The sequence below is a fragment of the Rhamphochromis longiceps genome, linkage group LG16 (assembly GCF_057381845.1).
Source record: "Rhamphochromis longiceps isolate RC_006_pf linkage group LG16, R_longiceps_female_GT1.1, whole genome shotgun sequence".
Lineage (NCBI taxonomy): Eukaryota > Metazoa > Chordata > Actinopteri > Cichliformes > Cichlidae > Rhamphochromis > Rhamphochromis longiceps.
The window spans coordinates 30740321-30764869 of NC_140572.1; the positions used below are offsets into that span (position 1 = coordinate 30740321).

The 24549-nt window shown below is 41.7% G+C and overlaps 1 protein-coding gene across 2 annotated transcripts; it reads right to left on the minus strand.

Moving 5' to 3' along the window:
- Positions 1-270: 270 nt before the first annotated feature.
- On the minus strand, positions 271-24509 carry klhdc3l (kelch domain containing 3-like). 2 transcript variants are annotated; one of them, XM_085384353.1, is made up of 8 exons: positions 24415-24509; positions 13487-13682; positions 12786-12868; positions 12608-12686; positions 11223-11269; positions 10635-10755; positions 9932-10115; positions 271-3547 (listed from the first exon to the last, which is right to left on the minus strand). In XM_085384353.1, exons 2-8 carry the CDS (start codon positions 13647-13649, stop codon positions 2935-2937), a joined length of 1290 nt encoding a protein of 429 aa, XP_085240479.1. In that variant the 5' UTR covers positions 13650-13682; positions 24415-24509; the 3' UTR covers positions 271-2934. The 2 variants fall into 2 exon arrangements, with proteins under 2 accessions (XP_085240479.1, XP_085240480.1); XM_085384354.1 differs by having other exon boundaries at positions 13487-13679; positions 24415-24486.
- Positions 24510-24549: the final 40 nt, after the last annotated feature.

The window sequence follows — 24549 nt, forward strand, 5'->3', positions numbered from 1 at the left end:
AGACTGTGCAGCCTTTAAGTCCCAGTAAGAGTGCCTGTTGTAGTTTTCAGAAGCGTCTGTGTGTCATGTGTGTAGCAGCAATGTAGGTCAATAGGTCAAAAGAAATGAAGAGCAGCAGCGGCGGCGATGGATTAGAGCAGCCTGGTCTGCAGCATAATAGCTGATTAAGTTACTCTCCTACAGGTGTACTCACGCAAAGCCAGAGTAACCCCAGAACAGATGTACTTCAGAGAGAAAATAAAAGTTGGATCAATAAAGGTCCACATGAACTCTATTTAGCATTTTATTAATGCTGAGATTCTAGGCAGACCCAGTGTTCAAATTCACTGAACTTCTCTGTAAAATCAAGTGGAAATCCAAAGTTTCTGAGGTTTACATTCTGACTTCCCTTTTTTTTGGTAAACCCAGCCTGAAGTCCACAGATATTTTTCAAAAATATGTAACTTTTCATTTTTAAAGAGTGGGTTTTAGCAAACCTCAAACATGAGGATTTGTTGCACTTTACAGGGACAATTTACAGAAGTGGATTAAGAAAAACATTTGAAGCCTTGGCATTTCTAACAGGACATTCTGGGGAAAAAGAGGGTCAGCCATGAAACATGTTTAAATTTAGAAAATCATAAAAGTCATAAAAGTTCAGTGCAATAAAGCGCCAATGGTCATATAGAGATCTTTTTAGACATCCAGTAACTCTGAGGCAGTTACATTAAAGTGTTACACATTACTCAAAAAATAAAGCACAGACAGCAAACAGGACACAACAGCACCATTGTACAAACTACATCAGTTACAGTGAAGGTACGGGAGCCCCTCGGTGACAATATTTGCATCTAATGTAATAAAAACTTCAGATTTTCATGACCTGCTCAATCCCCTTTAAACAGCCATGAATTCATGATGTAAACGACAGTTCTTTTTAAAAACAGACACACGTTTTTTGTTTTTTTTAAAAAGATGAAATCAAACCCATCTGTGAGTCCAAAGGGATTTTTAGTCAGAAGTGAAAACAGACATAGGTAAGCAGTTCATCTTCTGGAGCTCGTTGATGGAGTCTGTGGAGATGTGGCGCCCTCTTGTGTAGTGTAGCTGACATTACTGTTAGGTGAAAGCATTCGTTGATTGCACTTCAAACAGATTTAGAAGATTGTCAGGCTGACCTGTGTTCAAATTTCTGAGCAGGTGAAAACATTTCCAAACGGTCACAGCTGTGGGGTCAGTAAGAGGAGCTGATCAGCGGGCAGGTTCAGTGTTTCGAAGTTTTATCACAATTTCCTTTTTGTTTTTGTTAAGTTTGTGTCCTGGCATAAGGACGCACTCAGCACACTATTATTTTACAACTCACTAATATTCCTCACTGACCTTTAGGTGACATTTCGATGTACTTTTGCAATACTTTTTATTTGAAAAAAAAAAGAATCCTTTTAGAGAATTTGGTATGACTTTGACACTCTTCAGATATTTGAGTGATCTATAGATTTTCTGTTTCTGTCAAAAATCTTGCCGATCTTCCACATCTGCAGCCCAGATGTTTGGATTTAGTTTGAAAGTAAAGCATGGAGGTAACAAAGAGTCTGACTGTGAGGTCTCCAGTGCAATATGTTGTTTATCAAAGTATTGCACAGTCGCCATCTTAAATAATATAAGCATACTGTAATTCACTCAAACATACGTTCAGTTTACTTTTTGTACTTTTATTAAAACAAAGAAGTTGTTTTGTAAGAAGTAACAGATGGGAATTGTTTAAATGTCCTTTTCATAGAACAGGTAAGAATTTCTGTCATGAAGCTATATTTCTATAAAAATATGAGAACATAAATGAAACAATTTTGGTCATTTTAAAAGGAGCTGTGGGAGAAGCTCAGTTGACGAACGAATGCAACACAATTTCAAATATTTTTTACTCAAGTAGAAATATTCTTAACTCACTCAGACACACGTTCACCTTTGTTGGCACCACCTGAAGGGAGTTTGTGTATTTTGAATGAGTATTTCTTAGCAGGTTTGCTCATTACAGTTGATTTTTTGTTTGAAAGTGTTCAGCTTTAGATTAGCTGTTCTGTCTCATGTGATGTGTGGTATTGATCGTGGACAGATTTAAGGAGGTCAGAAGAATAAAATAATCCATCACAACACAAAGAGCTGACTCACTCTTTAGATGTCCCTGCCTCAGTAAGTACCAATGGTAAATACAGACACTCCAAAGCCTTCTGACACTGCAAATACTTATTTTAATGTTAATTAAATAATGCTTATTTTTCATTTATTTCTGTTTTGCTCTTTTTTCAGTTCATTAGATACCTGAGTATAGCTGTTGCCTATCTGTATGACCACAGTGTATCCATCTTCTGATGGCTGCTTCCAGCAGGATAACATGATGTGCCACATATCTGGTATCTGGTATCATGAAGATGACAATGAGTTCACTGTACAGCCACTGTGTGATGCTGTCATGTCAATGTGGAACAAAATCTCTGAGGAATGTTTGCAGAAACTTGGGTGAATCTGTGCCATGAACAATTAACTAAAGTAGGTCCACCCTGGTGGTAGCATGGTGTACCTAATGAAGTGTACAATGGGAGTACAACCAAGAATAAAAATGCACTATTCTGTCTTTATTAATACAGGAATAAATGACTGTGAAATTCTGGGCTGATGCTCACTAAAGATCTGATTCCAATACCTTCCCTGTTCTTACAGAAACTATAAACAGATACACAGAACAGATACTGTGTTTTTTCACATTCACTGTTAACAGGACACAGCTCATGCTAATGCCATTTCCCCAAAATTTACTTGAATGTTGCAAAAAATGTAAAAATCAAAACACTGAAACTGTACAAAAGTATAAAAATATTTCATGTTGTTTTCTTTTTCACAGAAAGCTAGTAACACCTATTAAAACCTGCTTCTCGCGCAGAGAACAGAATCGTTTATTCAGTCAATCATCGTCACCTGCCACATGGAGATGGGGCTGGTTCTCGTACAAGGTTTTCCGCCGAGCACCAGCAGCAGGTCGGGCAGATGCTGAGTGATGTCTCCATCCTTGTCCTCCAGCGCCTCCTCCTCTGAGCAGCTCCATTGTTTCATGAATGCTTTGTTCTCAAATGTCAGGCAGCTTCCAATACGCTGACCATCTATCTCTATTAAGGCCTCTCTGCTGGTCTCCAGTTCTGAAGAACTTCTGTTGGCTTCTCTGTCTGGAGTGAAAGTCTCCAGCTCTATAGCGTTATCTGGTGCTGGGAAGCACTTGTTCTTAAACGGCTTGAGTTTCCCTCCCAGTAACCTGGGCTGGAGTCCTGAGTCTGAGCAGAAGCTCTTGCTGGTGCTACTGGTTTTGTAGCTGGGACCCAGACCAGTGCAGCAATGGTGAATCTTGTCTGGGGGGTTGGAGCCCGGGAGTGTGGTGAGCTGCATCCAGGTCTGAGTGATGAAGCTGTATCTCCACAGGCAGTTCTTTGGAGAGTCCTGGGTCTCGCCTCCACCGAAAAGGAGCATTGAGTCTTTATAGGTGACAGCTGAGTGTCCTGTGAGTTTAGGAGGGCCGTACCTGAGAAAAACAACCACAGGTGGTGTTAGCAGGAAAGAGCACACCAAATGATGCCAAATAAGTTCAGCAGTCAGTGCTAAAAACATCAGAGCTAAACAGACCGGTCAGACAGGAAGTGCTGGGAGCACCAGGAGCTGTAATCGATAATCTGCTGATCCATGTGTGATCGTATGTGTGATAATATTTCTATATGGCGTGTTGTGCCATGTTACTTTATTAAAATTACCCCTGGATATAAAACACATCATTTGCACTGTTAAACCTGGGATGATAAATCTATTTCTGACAGATGTGTCACTCATCGTATTTAAAGGACGGACATCTCTTTTTGTTGAACACCAGCTGCCTTGACTCCTCTCCTTGTGTCTCTTCCTTGCCTCCTCTGCTCTCTGTGGTAGGGAGGGGCTAAGACTAATACGCTAAGAGAGGAACTGAGGACACAAAAGAGGGGTGAGGCAAATGATCTGTGGAAAAACATCTTAAAGTGAGGTGTTGAGTTTAATACTGACTCTTGTGTGTTTTGAGGACACCAAAAAACTGACTGCAGATACATCTGTGTGTCACAGCAGACACTACAAGCTTCCTGCCCCCTTTTTCCTTTCCTTTTGCCAAAGCTCTTTTCACACTTTGGGAATTAAAGCTGATATATCACAGATTAGAAAAACAGTGAGTCTATTTGTGGTACGTTTGTCACCAAGAATATGCAGACAGTAAAATTTCCCTTTGATCTGGATGCAAACTTGATTTCCAAGTCTCCTTCATCAGTTTCAGAGCTCTAATGCGCAGTGATTTCTGTGACGTGCACCTCTGATAATGTCTTTGAATTACAGTGGGGCAAAAAAGTATTTAGTCAGCCACCGATTGTGCAAGTTCCCCCACTTAAAATGATGACAGAGGTCAGTAATTTGCACCAGAGGTACACTTCAACTGTGAGAGACAGAATGTGAAAAAAAAAAATCCATGAATTCACATGGTAGGATTTGTAAAGAATTTATTCGTAAATCAGGGTGGAAAATAAGTATTTGGTCAGCTCAAACAAGGAAAATCTCTGGCTCTCACAGACCTGTAACGTCTTCTGTAAGAAGCTTTTCTGTCCCCCACTCGTTACCTGTATGAATGGCACCTGTTTGAACTCATCATCTGTATAAAAGACACCTGTCCACAGCCTCAAACAGTCAGACTCCAAACTTCGCCATGGCCAAGACCAAAGAGCTTTCGAAGGACACCAGGAAAAGCATTGTAGACCTGCACCAGACTGGGAAGAGTGAATCTACAATAGGCAAGCAGCTTGGTGTGAAAAAATCAACTGTGGGAGCAATCATCAGAAAATGGAAGACATACAAGACCACTGATAATCTCCCTCGATCTGGGGCTCCACGCAAGATCTCATCCCGTGGGGTCAAAATGATCATGAGAACGGTGAACAAAGATCCCAGAACCACACGGGGGGACCTGGTGAATGACCTGCAGAGAGCTGGGACCAAAGTAACAAAGGTCACCATCAGTAACACACTACAACGGCAGAGAATCAAATCCCGCAGTGCCAGACGTGTTCCGCTGCTGAAGCCAGTGCATGTCCAGGCCCGTCTGAAGTTTGCCAGAGTGGATGGTACAGCAGAGGATTGGGAGAATGTCATGTGGTCAGATGAAACCAAAGTAGAACTTTTTGGTATAAACTCAACTCGTCGTGTTTGGAGGAAGAAGAATACTGAGTTGCATCCCAAGAACACCATACCTACTGTGAAGCATGGGGGTGGAAACATCATGCTATGGGGCTGTTTTTCTGCCAAGGGGACAGGACGACTGATCCGTGTTAAGGACAGAATGAATGGGGCCATGTATCGTGAGATTTTGAGCCAAAACCTCCTTCCATCAGTGAGAACTTTGAAGATGAAAGGAGGCTGGGTCTTCCAACATGACAATGATCCAAAACACACCGCCCGGGCAACAAAGGAGTGGCTCCGTAAGAAGCATTTGAAAGTCCTGGAGTGGCCTAGCCAGTCTCCAGACCTCAACCCCATAGAAAATCTGTGGCGGGAGTTGAAAGTCGGTGTTGCTCGGCGACAGCCCCAAAACATCACTGCTCTCGAGAAGATCTGCATGGAGGAATGGGCCAAAATACCAGCTACTGTGTGTGCAAACCTGGTAAAGACCTATAGTAAACGTTTGACCTCTGTTATTGCCAACAAAGGTTATGTTACAAAGTATTGAGTTGTATTTTTGTTATTGACCAAATACTTATTTTCCACCCTGATTTACGAATAAATTCTTTACAAATCCTACCATGTGGATTCATGGATTTTTTTTTTTTCACATTCTGTCTCTCACAGTTGAAGTGTACCTCTGGTGCAAATTACTGACCTCTGTCATCATTTTAGGTGGAGGAACTTGCACAATCGGTGGCTGACTAAATACTTTTTTGCCCCACTGTAAGTTGGCAGCACTCAGTCAGTTCATTTCAGGAACCCTGCCATAAAACGCCTCTAAACCAACCAGAGAAAGTTTGGAGGGGAGGTGAGAAACAAACAATTACATCTGCATCTTAAGCTCTCATATTTTTCTCAGACTTTACTTAAATGTAACTGTAACGGTTTACAACCTACAAAGTCAGGTTATCACCATTAGAAATCACAAGACCTTCCAGTAACATTGTGTTATTAGGGTCACACTGTCTGTCTGTTTTTTTTTCCATTTGCTGTATGATACCTGTGCCTCAGGGGGCAAAAACAAGTGACGTTAGTCCTGACTATGCTACTGACCGGCTAATCATTAGTCCTGATAAACTGCTGTTCATGTTCATAACGCCAGACGAATCAATCCACAAGTCTTTACATGTAACATATTCAGTCATCCAGAACAAAAAAAACAACAAAAGAAAAACAAGTCTCCAGATGTAAATCTCAGTGATCTGAAGCTCTTTATATACATAAATTTACGTATTACTAAACCATTAAAGAGACGGTTCCTCAGGACTCTTTCTTTCCTTTTTTTTTTTTTCAACAGACACACTACAATCAGTGTTTCCACCTCACATGTCAGCCTGTCAGCAGCGGCTGAAAAGTGATCCCAGTCTTTTCAGCCGCTGCTGAAGGATTCTCTGTCTCATCAACTGGATCAGGTTCTTCTGCCATGTTGTGTTATGTGGGAATATTCAGATGAGGAGCTGCAACAGACTGCTTGTCAAGTTTTCTCGTGAGTCTTGACCTTCCCTTTATGTTCCTCCTGCTCTTTGCTTTACTCTTTATGCTAAAAACTGCATTTGTTTTACAAGGTTTGACTCATTTCTCACCCTTTACAATTTGCCATGAACACCACGCCTCATTACTCTGCATTACACCACTCTATCTGGAATAAATCATTTAAATCATCTGAAGCAAATTAGTTTCTTGATTTGAAACACAAAGTTCTTTAAAAGCAAAACTAAAAAAATAAATAAATTACAACTAAAATATAGTTTCACAAATTAAAACACAGGTAAAAAAAAAATGTGAATAAAGAAACATTAGGAAGCAAAAAGTACTTTAACTTAAAAAATGAAAAGCAATGTAGCAAGCTTGTAATTTGCTAAACTGCTGGAGCGATTAGGACAATACAGCTACAGGGAGTGCAGAATTATTAGGCAAATGAGTATTTTGTCCACATCATCCCCTTCATGCATGTTGTCTTACTCCAAGCTGTATAGGCTCGAAAGCCTACTACCAATTAAGCATATTAGGTGATGTGCATCCCTGTAATGAGAAGGGGTGTGGTCTAATGACATCAACACCCTATATCAGGTGTGCATAATTATTAGGCAACGTCCTTTCCTTTGGCAAAATGGGTCAAAAGAAGGACTTAACAGGCTCAGAAAAGTCAAAAATAGTGAGATATCTTGCAGAGGGATGCAGCAGTCTCAAAATTGCAAAGCTTCTGAAGCGTGATCATCGAAAAATCAAGCGTTTCATTCAAAATAGTCAACAGGGTCGCAAGAAGCGTGTGGAAAAACCAAGGCGCAAAATAACTGCCCATGAACTGAGAAAAGTCAAGCGTGCAGCTGCCAAGATGCCACTTGCCACCAGTTTGGCCATATTTCAGAGCTGCAACATCACTGGAGTGCCCAAAAGCACAAGGTGTGCAATACTCAGAGACATGGCCAAGGTAAGAAAGGCTGAAAGACGACCACCACTGAACAAGACACACAAGCTGAAACGTCAAGACTGGGCCAAGAAATATCTCAAGACTGGTTTTTCTAAGGTTTTATGGACTGATGAAATGAGAGTGAGTCTTGATGGGCCAGATGGATGGGCCCGTGGCTGGATTGGTAAAGGGCAGAGAGCTCCAGTCCGACTCAGACGCCAGCAAGGTAGAGGTGGAGTACTGGTTTGGGCTGGTATCATCAAAGAGGAGCTTGTGGGGCCTTTTCGGGTTGAGGATGGAGTCAAGCTCAACTCCCAGTCCTACTGCCGGTTTCTGGAAGACACCTTCTTCAAGCAGTGGTACAGGAAGAAGTCTGCATTCTTCAAGAAAAACATGATTTTCATGCAGGACAGTGCTCCATCACACGCGTCCAAGTACTCCACAGCGTGGCTGGCAAGAAAGGGTATAAAAGAAGAAAAACTAATGACATGGCCTCCTTGTTCACCTGATCTGAACCCCATTGAGAACCTGTGGTCCATCATCAAATGTGAGATTTACAAGGAGGGAAAACAGTACACCTCTCTGAACAGTGTCTGGGAGGCTGTGGTTGCTGCTGCACGCAATGTTGATGGTGAACAGATCAAAACACTGACAGAATCCATGGATGGCAGGCTTTTGAGTGTCCTTGCAAAGAAAGGTGGCTATATTGGTCGCTGATTTGTTTTTGTTTTGTTTTTGAATGTCAGAAATGTATATTTGTGAATGTGGAGATGTTATATTGGTTTCACTGGTAAAAATAAATAATTGAAATGAGTATATATTTGTTTTTTGTTAAGTTGCCTAATAATTATGCACAGTAATAGTCACCTGCACATACAGATATCCCCCTAAAATAGCTAAAACTAAAAACAAACTAAAAACTACTTCCAAAAACATTCAGCTTTGATATTAATGAGTTTTTTGGGTTCATTGAGAACATGGTTGTTGTTCAATAATAAAATTATTCCTCAAAAATACAACTTGCCTAATAATTCTGCACTCCCTGTATAAACTGGGCCTAAATTGAAAAAGCTAATGAGCAAAGTTGTGTTTTTTAGAGGCTGACCATCTGTAAGAGCCAGTGTGAGCTAATTTAGAATGACTCTGGGTCTGGGTTCATTGCTGGTGCATTTAACTATAGTTTCAACAGGCGGCTTACCTACAGCTTCTAGGTTTTATTGTCAGAGTGTAGACCAAATATAATGATAGTAAAAACTCCCAGAAAGCTTAAGAGTCAGCAGCAGCAAAAACAATAACCACAGCACAGGATTAAAAAAACATAGAACTTTTTGACAGCCAGGTTAGTGAAACCCACAGAGATGAATTCCTTCAAGGGGCATATGATCCAGTAGTATATTCACAGGAGTGATGTGTTACATATTCACACCTTTATATCATGGCAAAAAAGACTTATGTATACCTGCAATAAGTGTGCCTCGTGAATGGACTTTTTCCAAGGTTAGGGATGTCAGTTAATAATAATGAAAAAACATCTGACTCACCTAAGAATAGCTGAAAAACCAAAAAGACTCAAAATGTCGTGAATAAAAATCTTTGCATATGACAAATGTAGACAGTATTGCTTCATTTTTCTCTAATTTTATTCATTTTCCATAAGTGTAATTAGCTATATTCAGTCACAAAGAGAATAAATGATATTGGGGCCTCTACTTAACCTATTTACAAAATGAGCCGCAGTCAAATCCACAGACCTTGTGTGGACATCATGATGAACAGAGCAGCTATTTTCAGTATACATTATTTACAAACTGGCTTGTTTTGTATTGCACTGAATTAGTAAGTAACTGAAACAGCCTCATGTACGTTAACACAACCACAGCAAAATGCTGAAACACAGAGTTCATTGCAGTCATCGCTGTCTTTAACCATTCCAAAGTATTTCTTATTTTGTTGTAAAGGAAGTTCTCCAAAACATGTATTGATCATAACTATTGATAGTCTGGTATAACATGTAGATTTGTCTAGAAATCTGCAATGCTTGTCTGTGTTGTTTCACAGAATAGCCTGTTCAAGTACTGACACAAAAGCAGCCAGCAGGTGTCGCTGTGGAGATGGCTGTGAAATTGTTTTGAAACCATGATCCAGTGCTGGCACAACGACTTTGTATGTCTCAGTTTGCCCATCACTACCTGTCAGTGGTTTTAATGTCGAGACTGATCTTTTTCACTGCATCCAGTTTTCAAAAATACAGACAAACTCCGCACTTACTTGAGTGAACTCCATGTCTGGCTGCTGGAATTCCACTTCCAGAAGTCTCTCTGCTCCCGTAAACCTTTTAAGCCTCCGAACAGGTACACGCAGCCCTGATAGGCTATAGCTGAGTGACTGTGTCTGGGGCCTGGGCCTAATGAGTCCTGCTGAGAGCCACTCAGCAGGGACCAAGACATGGTATCTGCCATTAACACACACACAAACAAGTATCTATAATTAATGCTCATTCTGCAGCTCACATTGTGTTTGCATGTGTCACAATGCTGATGATGTTCACATGCTGCCCTCTAACTGAATATGGGTGAGACTTCACTCCTAGAAACGGTTCAGCTCAGTTTAATTGTCAATTTGTTTCTCCATCTCACAGCTATAAACTACATTCACACTGGTAAATATGAGCAGTTTATAAAATTATATTGACCAAGATGGAATCACAGTTAGAAGATGAGCTTGGCATCAAGTGGGACTAAACTGATGCAGTTTACTGAACTTATGATCTATCCCATTATATTAATGCTCAAAGTTGCTTATAGAAAAATCATGCTGAACAAAAGCTACAATTAATCTTTTGATAGTAACTCTGGCAAATACCATAAAAGGTCAGCTGATTTTGAGGGTGTGAGGTGGGAATTTTAAGATTTGGTTAGTTTTATATGGAAGGAGCTGACTGAATTCTCCCTTTTGTCAGTTTTAAACTCACTAAAGTCCAAACTCCAGAAATCCTGGGAGGTGCCTTTCATGTCAATGAATCCTCCGTACATGAGCATGGCAGAGCCGAGCACCACGGTGCTGTGGCCCTTCCTGTTGGTCGGCATTTGGGTCTGCACACAGAAAGAGAGAGAAATACATTTAGAATAGATGGTAAGCTACTTCTATGACCTTGATTGAACAGTCACAAAAAATGCATTAAATTTGGGCTTCTTCAACCTAACCCTAACCTTTCTCTTCCTACTTTGGTGATCCTCTTCCTACTTAGCTATATCCATTCTGTGGGGAAACACTGCAAATCAATTTATTTGACCTTTAAAGTTCTAACAAATATGTGGGTAGTGTGTGACTTCTGTTCTGCTGATACAAGCTAAAACAAGCAAAGGATGGCAGGAACTGTGCACAGTGTTCACTGATGTGCTTCCAAGTGTTGTGACTGCGTGACACAAAACAAACGGCAGCACACGAGGACTGAGCGGTTAATTATTTCTGTTATAAGCTGATAATGAGATCTAACCATCTGATTGTTTTCTATAGACAGAGAACATGTTATCATTTAGATATGAAAAGCACTCGGTACCTGAAGCAAGCTCCTCTTTCCCTGCCACTGCACCCACTTCTGCTTTGCTGAAACACAAATGACACAAGAAAATTAAACTAAAAGAGTGACGTACAATAAAATGGATATGATATCTTTACAACATCTGTCAGCCTTACTCCAAGACAAAAAAAAGTAAGTAAAGGCTAACATACAAAGAGGAGAGGCACTTCTGCAATAATTCTGAAATACACTGACACACACTGTTGTGCAGCCCAGTCTTATGAAATCTATTGTTACAGGGACACAAACTGTCCAGTTGGCCAAAGTAGAGAGGCTTTAAAAGACGTGGTAAATGTTATATTTTAACCTAAACCAAGACAGTTTTAAACCTAATCCTGTCGTTTTTAATGCTTAAATGTAACCAGGCAAAATATTTTTAATAAATAACATATTTAAAAATACCACCAGCTACCTGTGCTACCTGTCCGCTTCCTAGCATAGGTGATTTTAAGAGAAGTTGACCCCTGACCTTGACCTTCAACTCAATTGAGATTCGAACTTAGAAAAACATCTTCAGGACCATAACTTGCTTTGATCAGTGTGATCTGTCCTAACTATTATTGAGATTGCGGTAACACCAGTGTTGCTTCTCCACTCCACAGCTATCGCTACATTGACCTATCCATCCAAGGATATTAACCTTGAAAGTTTACCCAGAATGCACTTTTTCAATGCTTGTCTCTGTTGCTCTATGTCAAAGAAATGAAACTGCTGCATTTTATGCAAGTCATGACAGATCCCATCATGCTGAACAAAAACTAGATTTTTCTTTACATCGTGACACTTGGAGTGGAACGAAAACTTCAAGAGCTTATACTTCTAAAAATATCCAAGTTCGGTAAAATGTAACAATTGTGTAAAACAATTGCTTCATTAAACATATTGTAGTTCTTATGAAAACAAAAGAACCAATTGATTTTGAGGGTGGGCGTTTCGGGGGCTTTTTACAGATGTGATATGATTTTATATACAATAAGTGGTGAGAATTGAAAAAAACTGTGCATGAGATGGAATTTAGGTTATGTTGGAACAAGCAGAATAAAAACTGAGCTGAAGTGAAGAACACAGGAAGTGTTAGAGCAGGAAATGAACACAGCTGCAGTTTTCCTCCATTTGATAAATATGTGTTGGGGTAAATCACCTTTTCTTATGTTGTTTCTAATTGTCTTTAGAGTCGTGAGGTTATGAGCATGGAGACCCTCTCAGGTTTCTCTCTCAGCTTTAGTGACACAGAGGAATGAAACGTTTTACAGGGATTAGGAGGATCGACATGCAGCAACATGTTTTACCTGCTGAGCCTGAGAATTGACTACAACAGTAGTGTGACTGGCTGCCAGCCCATGCTGCACTGCAGTGAAACTCACCGATGTCAAACACCCAGAGAGCACATCTGCATGTGGTGTATGCAGAGTCCAACAGGCCTCCAAACACGTACAGGAAACCCTGAAAAGTTCAAAGCTGTTAAACATACTCTGCATGCCCACCGCTGTCATAAGATGGTCTCTCTGCTTTATGTCCAATGATTAAAGAAATTGAAGGTACCTTGTGAGCTACCATAGAATGTCCCTCTAGCTCCTCTGGTGCCGCTTCACCACTGCAGCTCAACTCGGTCCATTCATCAGACACTGAAATATTGAACACAGCAGTGTTGTTAACTGATGATTACAAAAAGAATATTACAGGAGGCTGTTTTATAAGAATGCAGCAAAAAACATCCTTTGCAAAGTTTAAGTGGAATAAATGTTGCATCTTTTTTCATGAATGACAGTGTGTATATAAACTTGAACGACTTGCAACACTTTCTACATCTGCACAAAGGCGTTGCCCAAATACCATAGGAATAGTTGGTGCTATCTTTTAATAAAAGACTGCATATAAAAGATGGAGATTTGAAGCATTGTAGCCTTCACCAGGGCAGAGCAGGAGGTGATCATAACCATACCTGAAAGGACAGATCTTAGTGAAGATCAAAGTGTTAAGTCATAACATTTGTCTGTTTCTTTTGTGCTGTTTTAAGTAGTAGACTAATTGGTCATTTGAAGAGAGGGCTTTATGTAAATGAGTACCTGAACATGGTTTTTGGCTACTCTGCCTAATATGTAATTCTTAAAAAGAGGTCTTTCTAGTGGCTATTCTGCGACCAGCCACAAGGATATCGCTTCTAAGGAAGTATTCTGTCATCCGTCTTTATATAGAGCTGCATCTTTATATATGCATGGCTATTAATGGATGGGGGCCCTTACCCACGTTGTATTTCCAGAAATCCCTCAGACATCTGTTCTCTCTGCCTCCCAGGACGTAGACGTTTGCATTGTAGCTGCAGCAGGCGTGCTTGTAGCGGTCGCACGGGGACAGGCTGCTTCTCAGGGGGAGCTGTTTCCACAAACAGGGGTTGTTCTGACTCATACCTGGCAGCCCTCACTCTCACTGGAACATCTTCTAAAAGAAAGTAAGTGTATACAGTCGTGCGTTATATGGACCCACTATCATGGCTAAAAAGTGCCAAGAACAAATGTTACAGACTGGTAGCACCTTTTTAGCTTCATTGTGCGATGATATGCAGGACTAAATAGCCTTCTTTCTGTTAAAAGTTTACATTTTTTAGATACTAGAGCCGCTGACTGACTCCACCTGGATGCTGTAAGTTGTTAAACGGTGCAAAACGATGAGTTTCATCTCCGTCCGTGTGAACAGGCCCTGATCAAAGTGGATGAAACAAAGGCTGCACTACAGGAGACAGGACAAATGAAAAACCCAAGCAACAGCTGCTTCCGTATTCACGAGGGGTCACCACAGCAAGCTCCACATGTTTGATTGGGCAGTTTTACGCCAGATGCCCTTCCTAACCTGTCTGTGGCTGGAACTGACCCTGGAACCTTTTACTTTCTAAGCTAATGTGCAAACCACTACACAATAAATGCTTTAAAAACTGTCTGTATCACCAGAACATGAGTGGAGATTCACGAGTTCATATCTTAAAAGAGCAGAGGGACTACACCAAGTTTTTTGGAGCACCGCTCCTCAAACAGAGCCAGAATTGTAGTGTAATAATAATAATATAACACGATAATATAATCATAGTTTACTCAACTTTCCAAAAACTCTAGTACTTATGATCCTGCACGCAACTACACTAATTTAACTTTCATTTTAGAACCCATCAGAGCTTTTCCCTCATTTGCATCTTTTTTCCGACTGCCTGCAGAGTCCTGAGAAAGACAAAATTAACTTTTATTTACATGCACATTGTGGCATTGACAGAATTTTATACCATTCTTCTTCCTTCTTCCTTGTTGAATGATAAACTTCTTATCAAATGAACAAATTTTTTTCTCCTGAATTAATTTACTGAAGACATTTGGTTTGAGTGCACATTAACTTTACTCCTCAAATGAATCCTGTTTGTTCTGCATTTACCCGATGGCCAGTGACAACAGCAGCCTTTGGAAAACTGTTCTGACGCACAAAACAACTGGATACCTTTTTTTTTTCCCCTGTCCCGTTTGGTTCTTTTGCCATCAGAATTATCATCTAAAGGCAAAGAAAGATGCCCAACAGAATTACTTGACCAAATGGACCATCCCGGCCTTGCCGTATTGGTCTATTTGACTCACCTTTGCTTTTATTGTTTATTTTATTTTATTTTCGCTTACTACACACGGGACAGACATGACTGGGGGAAAGAAAAGGGAGAAAGAACGAGGGAAAGAAAAACAGCGGGGAAGAGGAATGATGATAAAGGGCAAAAAACAAAAACCAACAAAACAAACAGACAAAAAATACATATATCAATCACCTGGATCACCTGTTGAGAAAGACAAAAGAGAAAACAAGCAAAAAAGAGAGAGCAATATAATAAACAACATCATTGCGATGATCTATGTGAATATAACAGTAAATACTAAATATTAATTATTATTGTGCAGCACGTAGGATTGACAGCACACAGGAGGAGAAGTAGGAGCCAAAAAGGGTGTAGTTTGTGTCTGTGAGCACCCGTGTGTACACCTGTGAGCATGAGCGCGCTTGTATTTAAAAGGTTCCTTCGTGTAATGATCTGCTAGAGGGCGTGGGGAGCCATAGCCCCGGATACCAACTGGATACCTTTTTAGTACCGACTGAGAGCACCCAGCATCTGAACAAGGAGCCAAAGCAGAAACCTTCAAACTGACACTCAAGCTTCTCATCTACAAAGAAAGCAGGCTAAATCCAGACTGAACCCCTACTGTGGGAAGCATTTATCCAGTAATTTCCTGCAGTTTTGAAATATGAAATTTCAAGCCTATAAGAAGTTTAATGTTACTCAGTTACAGTGCTGAATTTGAATCAAACAGCTGTTTGGGGCCTTACTGTCAGGGTCCTGGGTCTCCTGACCCAGCGTTTTAGTTCTTTGTGGGTTTTGTATTATTGTACTTGGTGTGAGTTATGCTATGGTTTCTAGTTTCTATCCCTTGCCCTTCATGTTTCTCTATGTGCCCTCTGTTCTGTGTAAGTCTGTGTCTGCATGTTTGGGTTCCCCTCTGTGTCTCTCGGTTCTTAGAGTCCTCTGCCTTATGGTTTATGTCTCTGTGTTTCTTAGTTGCTGTCTCCACGGTGTCAAGTTCGCGTCTCTGTGTGATCCTTCCTGTTTTACTTTGAAGGTCCGTGACTTATGTGAATGTGTCCTGCTTTGCTTGTCTCGTCAGTTCTAATTTCCCCCAGCTGTGCTCTCCTTCTGTGTCTCATTCTCCTCGTTACTTCCCAGTGTATTTAGACCCTGTGTTTCTCTGAGTCAGTGTTGCGTCGTACCCTCAACAAGCTGTGTGTGTTTTGCCTCCGTGTTGCCAGTGTTTTGTTTCCAGTTCAGTGTTTTGTGCTTCAGTGTTTTAGTCCACCAGCGTTTTTGTTTGTCTTTTGGTGAGTTTAGTTAGTAAGAGGTTTTCCAGCATTAAAGCTGCGCTTTAAGTTGAACTTCTGTGTCTGAGTCCTGCATTTTGGATCCACCACTCCTGCTTGCCCGCCTACCACACAGCCAACCATGACAGAACGACGCAACCATCAAATGGATCCTGCGGACTCACGGTTTCAGTATTTCGCGCAGTTGTGGAATTACTGCCGGGAAGTAATCCACGCTGAGGACACCCCCAAGAGACTCCTTCAGGTGGTCTTTTTCGACAACTTTTTGTCTTCCACCCTCTGCACAGCTGTTTTTTTGGACATTAACAGATTAAAACAACTAATAACAGCTCTGAGAGCCAGGATGTGCTTCGAACTGTTTGGCATGGGCGGTCCAGGCAAGGAAGGGTCAGCTACCCTCCTGGAAGCCCTCGCTGCCTGGTATTCTCAGCATCAGCATCTGTTCCCATCAAGCCTTATCACTAAATCATTCCATCCTCCCTTAAGAGAGGGACTGCATCCTCGTTGCCTTCACCCCAGTACACCAGTGTCACCTGCCCCGCAGCCTCCCTCAGCTCAGTCTCCAGTGCCTGTTTCAGCTCAGTCTCCAGTGCCTGTTTCAGCTCAGTCTCCAGTGCCGCCTGTCGCGCAGGCCCCAGTAGCTCCAGTGCCGCCTGTCGCGCAGGCCCCAGTAGCTCCAGTGCCGCCTGTCGCGCAGGCCCCAGTAGCTCCAGTGCCGCCTGTCGCGCAGGCCCCAGTAGCTCCAGTGCCGCCTGTCGCGCAGGCCCCAGTAGCTCCAGTGCCCCCGCTACCCGTAGCTCTGGCTCCAGTATCACCGGTTTCGCTCATTCACTCCATGCAGGGAGAAAGTTTAATTTCATCTCAAGGTGCTTTTCATGGTTCAGCCGCCATTGGCACAGTTTGCCGCTCCAGGGCTTCCCCAGAGGCTAGGTCTCAGTCCCCAGCTGATTCTGGATCCCTGAAGTCTATGCAGCCGCCTGAGAACTGCACCATGTCAGCGTTGCCTGGGCAGAGCCAGTGCTCAGTGCATCGCCAGTTGCCTTCGTGTTTGCCAGAGGACTCCATGACTGCTGGCTTAGTGGTGGCTTCTGCTGGAGGGTCCGAGGGACCGCTCCGGCTTTCGTCTCCTGTCTCCGCTGGAGGGTCCGAGGAGCCCGTCCAGCCTCCTGCTGCAGCTTCATCATCCTCGTCTGGTCCAGCTTCATCACCCTCGTCTGGTCCAGCTTCATCACCCTCGTCTGGTCCAGCTTCATCACCCTCGTCTGGTCCAGCTTCATCCGAGTCTTCACCCTCGTCTGGTCCAGCTTCATCCGAGTCTTCACCCTCGTCTGGTCCAGCTTCATCCGTGTCTTCAGCCTCGCCTGGCCCAGCCTCCGTGTCTTCAGCCTGTGCTTCGCCTGGCCCAGCCTCCGTGTCTTCAGCCTGTGCTTCGCCTGGCCCAGCCTCCGCCTGTGCTTCGCCTGGTCCGGATCACCTGAGTCGCCGCCGCTGCCTTCCGCGCGGCCGGCCCCCGGACCGCCTTCGCCTGAGTGGCCGCCGCTGCCTTCCGCGCGGCCGGCCCCCGGACCTGCTCCGTCGTCTCCTTCGTCGTCGCCGCCGTTGGCTTCCGCACGGCCGGCCCCCTGACCTGTTCTGTTTTGGACTCGTGTTTTGTTTTTGGGCTTTCTTATGCTTCTGTGTTTTTGTTTCGTGCCCTCCTTCCTGGACCCCCGCCGCCTGCCCTGGTCGGGTTGTTTTCTGTTTTCGGCGGTTTTCTTTTTTTTTTTTTTTTTCGTTTTCTTGTGTTGGGCTGTCGGGAGCCAGCCCTTGGGGGGAGGGTACTGTCAGGGTCCTGGGTCTCCTGACCCAGCGTTTTAGTTCTTTGTGGGTTTTGTATTATTGTACTTGGTGTGAGTTATGCTGTGGTTTCTAGTTTCTATCCCTTGCCCTTCATGTTTCTCTATGTGCCCTCTGTTCTGTGTAAGTCTGTGTCTGCATGTTTGGGTTCCCCTCTGTGTCTCTCGGTTCTTAGAGTCCTCTGCCTTATGGTTTATGTCTCTGTGTTTCTTAGTTGCTGTCTCCACGGTGTCAAGTTCGCGTCTCTGTGTGATCCTTCCTGTTTTACTTTGAAGGTCCGTGACTTATGTGAATGTGTCCTGCTTTGCTTGTCTCGTCAGTTCTAATTTCCCCCAGCTGTGCTCTCCTTCTGTGTCTCATTCTCCTCGTTACTTCCCAGTGTATTTAGACCCTGTGTTTCTCTGAGTTAGTGTTGCGTCGTACCCTCAAGCTGTGTGTGTTTTGCCTCCGTGTTGCCAGTGTTTTGTTTCCAGTTCAGTGTTTTGTGCTTCAGTGTTTTAGTCCACCAGCGTTTTTGTTTGTCTTTTGGTGAGTTTAGTTAGTAAGAGGTTTTCCAGCATTAAAGCTGCGCTTTAAGTTGAACTTCTGTGTCTGAGTCCTGCATTTTGGATCCACCACTCCTGCTTGCCCGCCTACCACACAGCCAACCATGACACTTACTGGTTGGAGTTTGCATGTTCCTCCAGTGGCTTGGGTACTACAGCTTCTTGCCACAGTCCAAAGCGATGCATGTGAGGTTAACTAGTGATTCAGAAGTGCATGTAGGGCTGGATGTGAGTATGAGTGGCCGTCTGTCTCTGTGTTCCCACATTTACTAGCTATTTTACTAATGAATAATCCTCCTCACTCTTATTTTGAAAGTCCAGTTGATGCTAACTAGATAGCCTCATGTTCTCCCTGACGGATGGCTTCTTCATATATTCTCTTGGAGGTGGAGTTACTCCCAGTATCCTGAAACATGCCAACACCCATAGCACTCTAGGGAAATAAAGCTTCTTTTCAAGAGTTTCACTTCCTGCTTAAATAAAAACTAATACAGCTATGGGAAACACTGCGCTCAGCATGTTCTCTCTGGCTTTAATAGATGGTGTCCTGGATGGCTGATGACACACATGATCGTTTGGCATTTCAAAAACATATATTTAAATACTTGTTGTGGCAGAGACAGCGAAGCTAGAGTACTAAAGAGAACCAAAACAGGCACATTTAGAACATGGAAACTCAATACAGAAAAATTGCCTAGCCAGCCTGTGAATTCTAACCCAAGGCCACCTTCAAAAAGTTGAAAATATAAAAAAGACCAAAATTTAAAACGTGAACTACTGGCTCATTTTAAATGTAATTTAGTTTTACAGCATAAAAAAATATTAAGGGCTGTTCTTTTTCCAATGGACAATGAAATTACTGACTTTTGTTATTGTTGTTGTTATTATTTTATCATTCATCAGCTAATCGATCATTCCGTGAAATGCCAGAACACAGATGGATATAAGGTCGGTTTACTGTGTAATATACGCATGAACAAGCAGTGGTGCTTTAGTTATATCAGTTATATTACTACAAGTCACTAAACAGCACCAGTGACTCATTTAAGGATGCTTTTACATAACATGTAAGCTGAGTTTTAATAGCGTTGCTCTTTCTCACTGTGAGCAGTAATTTTCCATCTCTAAGTGAGGAAATATACTCAGTTTTACAAAGCCATTAGTATTCCTCTGTTTGGACTTGACCGCTGTCTTATCAGGCTGTCACAAGAGCAAACAGCTCTGAGGTCACAACACTTAAGTGACACACCTAGCCAAGTGTTGTCCAAATACTTGAGAGTCACATGAATAAATGGGACCATAACTTTGTTGTTCATGGAGAAAAAAAAGCAATATTCAGGAATGCAGTCCTTAAAATCTAGGATCAAATGGAGCAACAGCTGTTTTTCACCATATTTTTCTATATTTCCTAAAGCATCGGCTCATCTGCCTTGTGAACTTCAGGGTCACATCTAATTCTTAATACGCAGGGTTTAATATGATGTCAGCTCACCCTCTGCTGCTATAACAGCTTCAGCTTTCCTGGAAAGGCTTTCCATAATGTTTAAGAGCGTGTTTATGGGAATTTCTGACAATTTTTCCAGAAGCACATTTGTGAGGTTAGACGCTGTGTTGGATGACAAAGCCTGGTTTGCAGTCTGCACATACAAACTCCAAAACATGTACAAAACACAACGGAAGTGCTCCAGGATGCTAGGGGCAGTGTTGAGCTTTTGTTACCTAGTGGTTACACAAGCCACGAAGTACCAAGTAAATTAACATTTTTTTAAATTATTTGAATATATATGACTGCCTGTGTATAAATACACAAACAATACACATATGCTTTCAATTGTGTACTTTAAGTGATCTAGGTAGCTTTGTTTTGGAAGTTCAGTTAACGCTAGAAATGTGTTTTGGAGTTTGTACATGCTTCAGAGTTTGTACGTGCTTTGTCTCTAGGGGCCACCGTATATATTTATATATAAACATATATAAATAAAACCACATTTTTTTAAAAACATTAGTAATTCCTTTTGTGCATAATTTTATATTGTTGTTGATAATAAATTAATTAACACTAGCATCCCCCAGGCTTCTACCTTTCTAGCAACAAAACAACCTGAAGAGCCAGTTGGGAGCCAAAAGAGCCGGCTCTTTTTAGTGAGCCGAGCCAAAAGAGCCGGCTCTCTAAAAAGAGCCGGAATTCCCATCGCTATTTTGGAGGTCAGTTGCAACTGACTATGCAGGAAGTTAGCAACCTTTGTGGACTTTTGCGCCTCAGCACCCCTCAGGCTAAAACAATGGCTTTTTTGTTTTTAAGCTCTCTTTTTGTCCTCTATTACAAATCAAAGCACCTGCTCTGTTTTTAATATAGATTTTGGTTTATGACGCTCTTGTTTTTTTTAATCTTATTTAACCTTTTCTGTGTAAATGAACTCCTTCTTGATTGTAAATTTTACCTTATTGGATTTTATTTTACTGAACTTTTCTATTTTATTTGAGCTAATCTGTGATAGGCATTCTTTAATATTTTGGATACTATAACACAGGAAGTTCCAGCTTTTGGCATAAATACAGTTTATTCTTAAATTTAACATTTCAGGCATGTGATTATACTAGCACTGAAAGGTTAATCGGAATTCCTTTTTACATTTTGTCTTCCAGTGATTCTAAATAAAACAGGATAATTAGGATAAAGTGATTACTCGTTTGTTTTCTGTTACAATTCAAATGCACCTCTGTTCAAGTGTTTTCTAAAAGCCAAAACTCACTCACGGCTCAGGCTGAGATGACAGTCAGAGAATCTGTGGTTTTCGAGGTCCAATTATGGAAAGCAATCATTTGCTATAATGAAGCAGCTCGAATTAAGGCTGTGCAAATAACTGTGTATTTTGATTTCAATTACAGTTCCAACAAATATTACAACAAGTTACTCTAAAAAAAAAACTCTACTGTCGTTTTTAACCAACTCTGAGACTTCAGATTTGTCGTAGGATTTTTTCAGTGAAGAGGTTTTCTCCTGCAGTGACTGAACCTCACTCAGTCAACAAATACTGTTATTGTAGCAGGATGTGTAATCATGTTATTACAGAAATCTGAGTCGCAGAAAACTCAGGTTGCTGCAATGCTGCCCACTGGAATTTAAATAACGTTTGAGCACCATGATCAACTCCTGTGGTGAAAATAGCACAGCAAAACTGTTCCTATGTTGTTATGTTGGTTTCTGTCTTACATAGGTTATTTAAGTCTTATAGATTTCTTTGTGTTAATGAATTTACAATATGTGAAGATATCAGCCAAACAAATGAAACAGGATGGAGCTGTTAAAGAAACTGCAATGTTTCGAAACTGTGAGCATACTCTAACTAGCGCTAGCCCATCTGCTCCATTGACCCAATAAATCATCCAATCGCAGTCGAGTTTAACATGCACCTATTAAAGCACCACCTTATACTTCGTAAAGAACCATGTGGGGCCCAAAGACAAAACACAACAGTACTGATGAGAAAAAAAAACTTCAAGCATGAAGAAATGTTCATGTGCAACTATGAAAAATTCAGATGACCAGAATTTGTGACCATACGTGGACAGCTATCAGCTGAACAGGTAAAAAAATCTGCATCCTCTTTGCATTTTTACCTCGTAGCTCCACTAACTCAGTCTGCTGCTCACCTGCATAAACGCCGCTCTTTATAAAACACGCACACTTGCTGAAACAAAGTTGGAACAAGATAAAAGGAGATCTTTTTAAACTTAGCCACTTTAAGCTCCAATCTAAAATCAAAGCAAGAGAAAAAAATGTCCTCCTATTGTTTTTTGATGCTAGATCATTCAGACTGCTCCATGTACACGTTTAATGATCAGGGAAAAAATGATCTCTTCTATGCTGTAGCCCATGCAGCAGTACAAACTCAATACCGAAGTCCAGTTTCTGGTGAGCGCAGCTGGGTCCAGTCCAGACAGTACGTGCAGTGAGGCCTGTGAATCACCTTGCTGAACTCTCCATGGCATCTGCTCCAGATCCACTATCTCCATTAGTTTAAAGGAGTGTCCTCTATACCAGCGGTCCCCAACCCCCGGGCCACGGACTGGTACCAAACAACTTTGATACTTTGTTTGGTACTGGGCCACAAGAGTTGAGGCTCGGTGTGAAATGTATGATTTACAGGGTATTTATTGTTAACTTTGGTTTCCCTGGGTCTTTTCCCGTGTGTTATGAATAATTTTTTTTGGGTACCGGTACTCGTTTTATTTTGTTGTATTTATCCACGACACCTTAAAGGCCAGTCCATGAAAATATTGTCTGACATAAACCGGCTCATTGGTTGGGGACCACTGCTCTATACAGTATAAAACACAGTGCAAAAGATGGACAGAGGCACCTCTGGTGTAGGTTCATCAAGTTGTGTTATGAAGCATCAAACTGAAGAGTTTTGCAACCAATTCGTGACGAAATGACCAAAATTGATCAAATAAATATTTTATCCTGTGTCGCCTGATACAAAATCTGAAAAGTGCTTACAAAAGTCAGGGCTAGTTTCCCACAGACTTCTGTGGGACCGGGAGTCTATGGAAGCAACTGCAATCAAACTGGAAACCAGAGATCAGTAAAGTTAATGGCAGTTAAACCTTTCTTAGTCCTGACTGACTGAACTGACCACCAATGAGTGCAAAGGATATCATTGACTGACACACGAGGGGAGTAAATACACAAGTGTTACCTAAGCAACCAGAGCCTGGTATCCTATCCACTACCAACCAACAGCCAGTGACAATGTTATGGGAAGGAAACAACCAAATCACTTCCTGTGTGGATGCTACTGTGTGGAGGCCACTTCAGGACTATACACAGAGTAACTGTTAGCTTGTTGCAAAAAAAAGCTAATATAATCACCTACAAATAATTTGGATTTTTTTTTAAAAAGGGTCAAATTAAAAAGTATTTAAAAAGAGACTGCATGGCCTCTTTTTAAATGCAGTAAGCTATTACTGCTTTACAAACATTCATCAGTACAGTGGAAGTGATCTGTGGAGTTACTGGACCAACATAGTGTCATCATTGTATTCTGGTAGCTGACTTGTTAGGGAGGATGTTAATCAGAAATTCAGTAATATATTCTTTCCAAGGAAATGCACTTTATAGATGGTACCGAACTTAAAATATGAGGTAAAGATTTAAATCAACCAGTCTCTGCCAATCCTCTGGGTAAATGTGTAATATATTACTTTTCCCAAGCTGGTGCAATCAGATAAAGCACACACAATGGAGCCGCTGTATTCCCATGAAGCCACATTAGTGATGTTTTCACTCCTATCGAATCTGAAATTCTCGGACTGTTACAGATAATAAGACATGAAGTTGTCTGGGTGACTAAGGCTACGCTAACTGCCCTCTTTCTTTATCTTAGGTGTATACTCAGGACAAAAAGTGTTTTCTAACCGTTTAACATTAGATAAGTAGCAACAGGCGCTTTTTTGTACAAGGCGGCTGTTAACGTGAAGTTGTCTGATGTGTACAACCGTTCCTAACGTGACTTTAGACACGTCAGTTTAATCAGGGGGAATGCGACCCGTGAACCCACAACTCGCTCACATCTCCAGCAGCGACACCCCGCGTGCTTTCAGTAGTTTATGTAATCGAAGGAAAGCCACTTGGCTAAAGTAAGATAACTTACTGGTTTCCCACATATTAAACCCCGAGGAAAATCTATCAGAGGGATGATAACGGTAACGCTCGAGAAGAGGAAATGAGATCAACTTTTTTTTCGTCTGTTTGATCAAAACGGAACCAAAGCAGGTCCGAGCTTCAGTGCCGAAAAGCCTCTGAGCTCTAAAATAGTTATAAAAAGGTCACTTCGTGTGAAAAAAAAAAAAAACAGCCAGTTTTGGCGTTAAAATGATGTTTTACTTACGCACAGTCCTCCGCTGCAGTGTCTCTTTTTTGGTCGTTGCTTTACTGCTAACGGGCTGCTGGTGCGTTCGATTTCACCTCGTAAATTCCCCCCGCAGGTCTGGGAAGTGAAAGAATTTGTTTGGATTGGCCACGC

Bases quoted from the DNA above. Each gene is read 5' to 3' on its own strand.
- klhdc3l (XM_085384353.1), bottom strand. From the start codon at position 13,649: ATGAGTCAGAACAACCCCTGTTTGTGGAAACAGCTCCCCCTGAGAAGC. The intron at 10,116-10,634 runs GTGAGTTTAAAA...TGTTAATGGCAG, and splicing joins TTTCTGGAGTTTGGACTTTA to ATACCATGTCTTGGTCCCTG. The intron at 3,548-9,931 runs GTAAGTGCGGAG...TGTTTTTCTCAG, and splicing joins CAGACATGGAGTTCACTCAA to GTACGGCCCTCCTAAACTCA.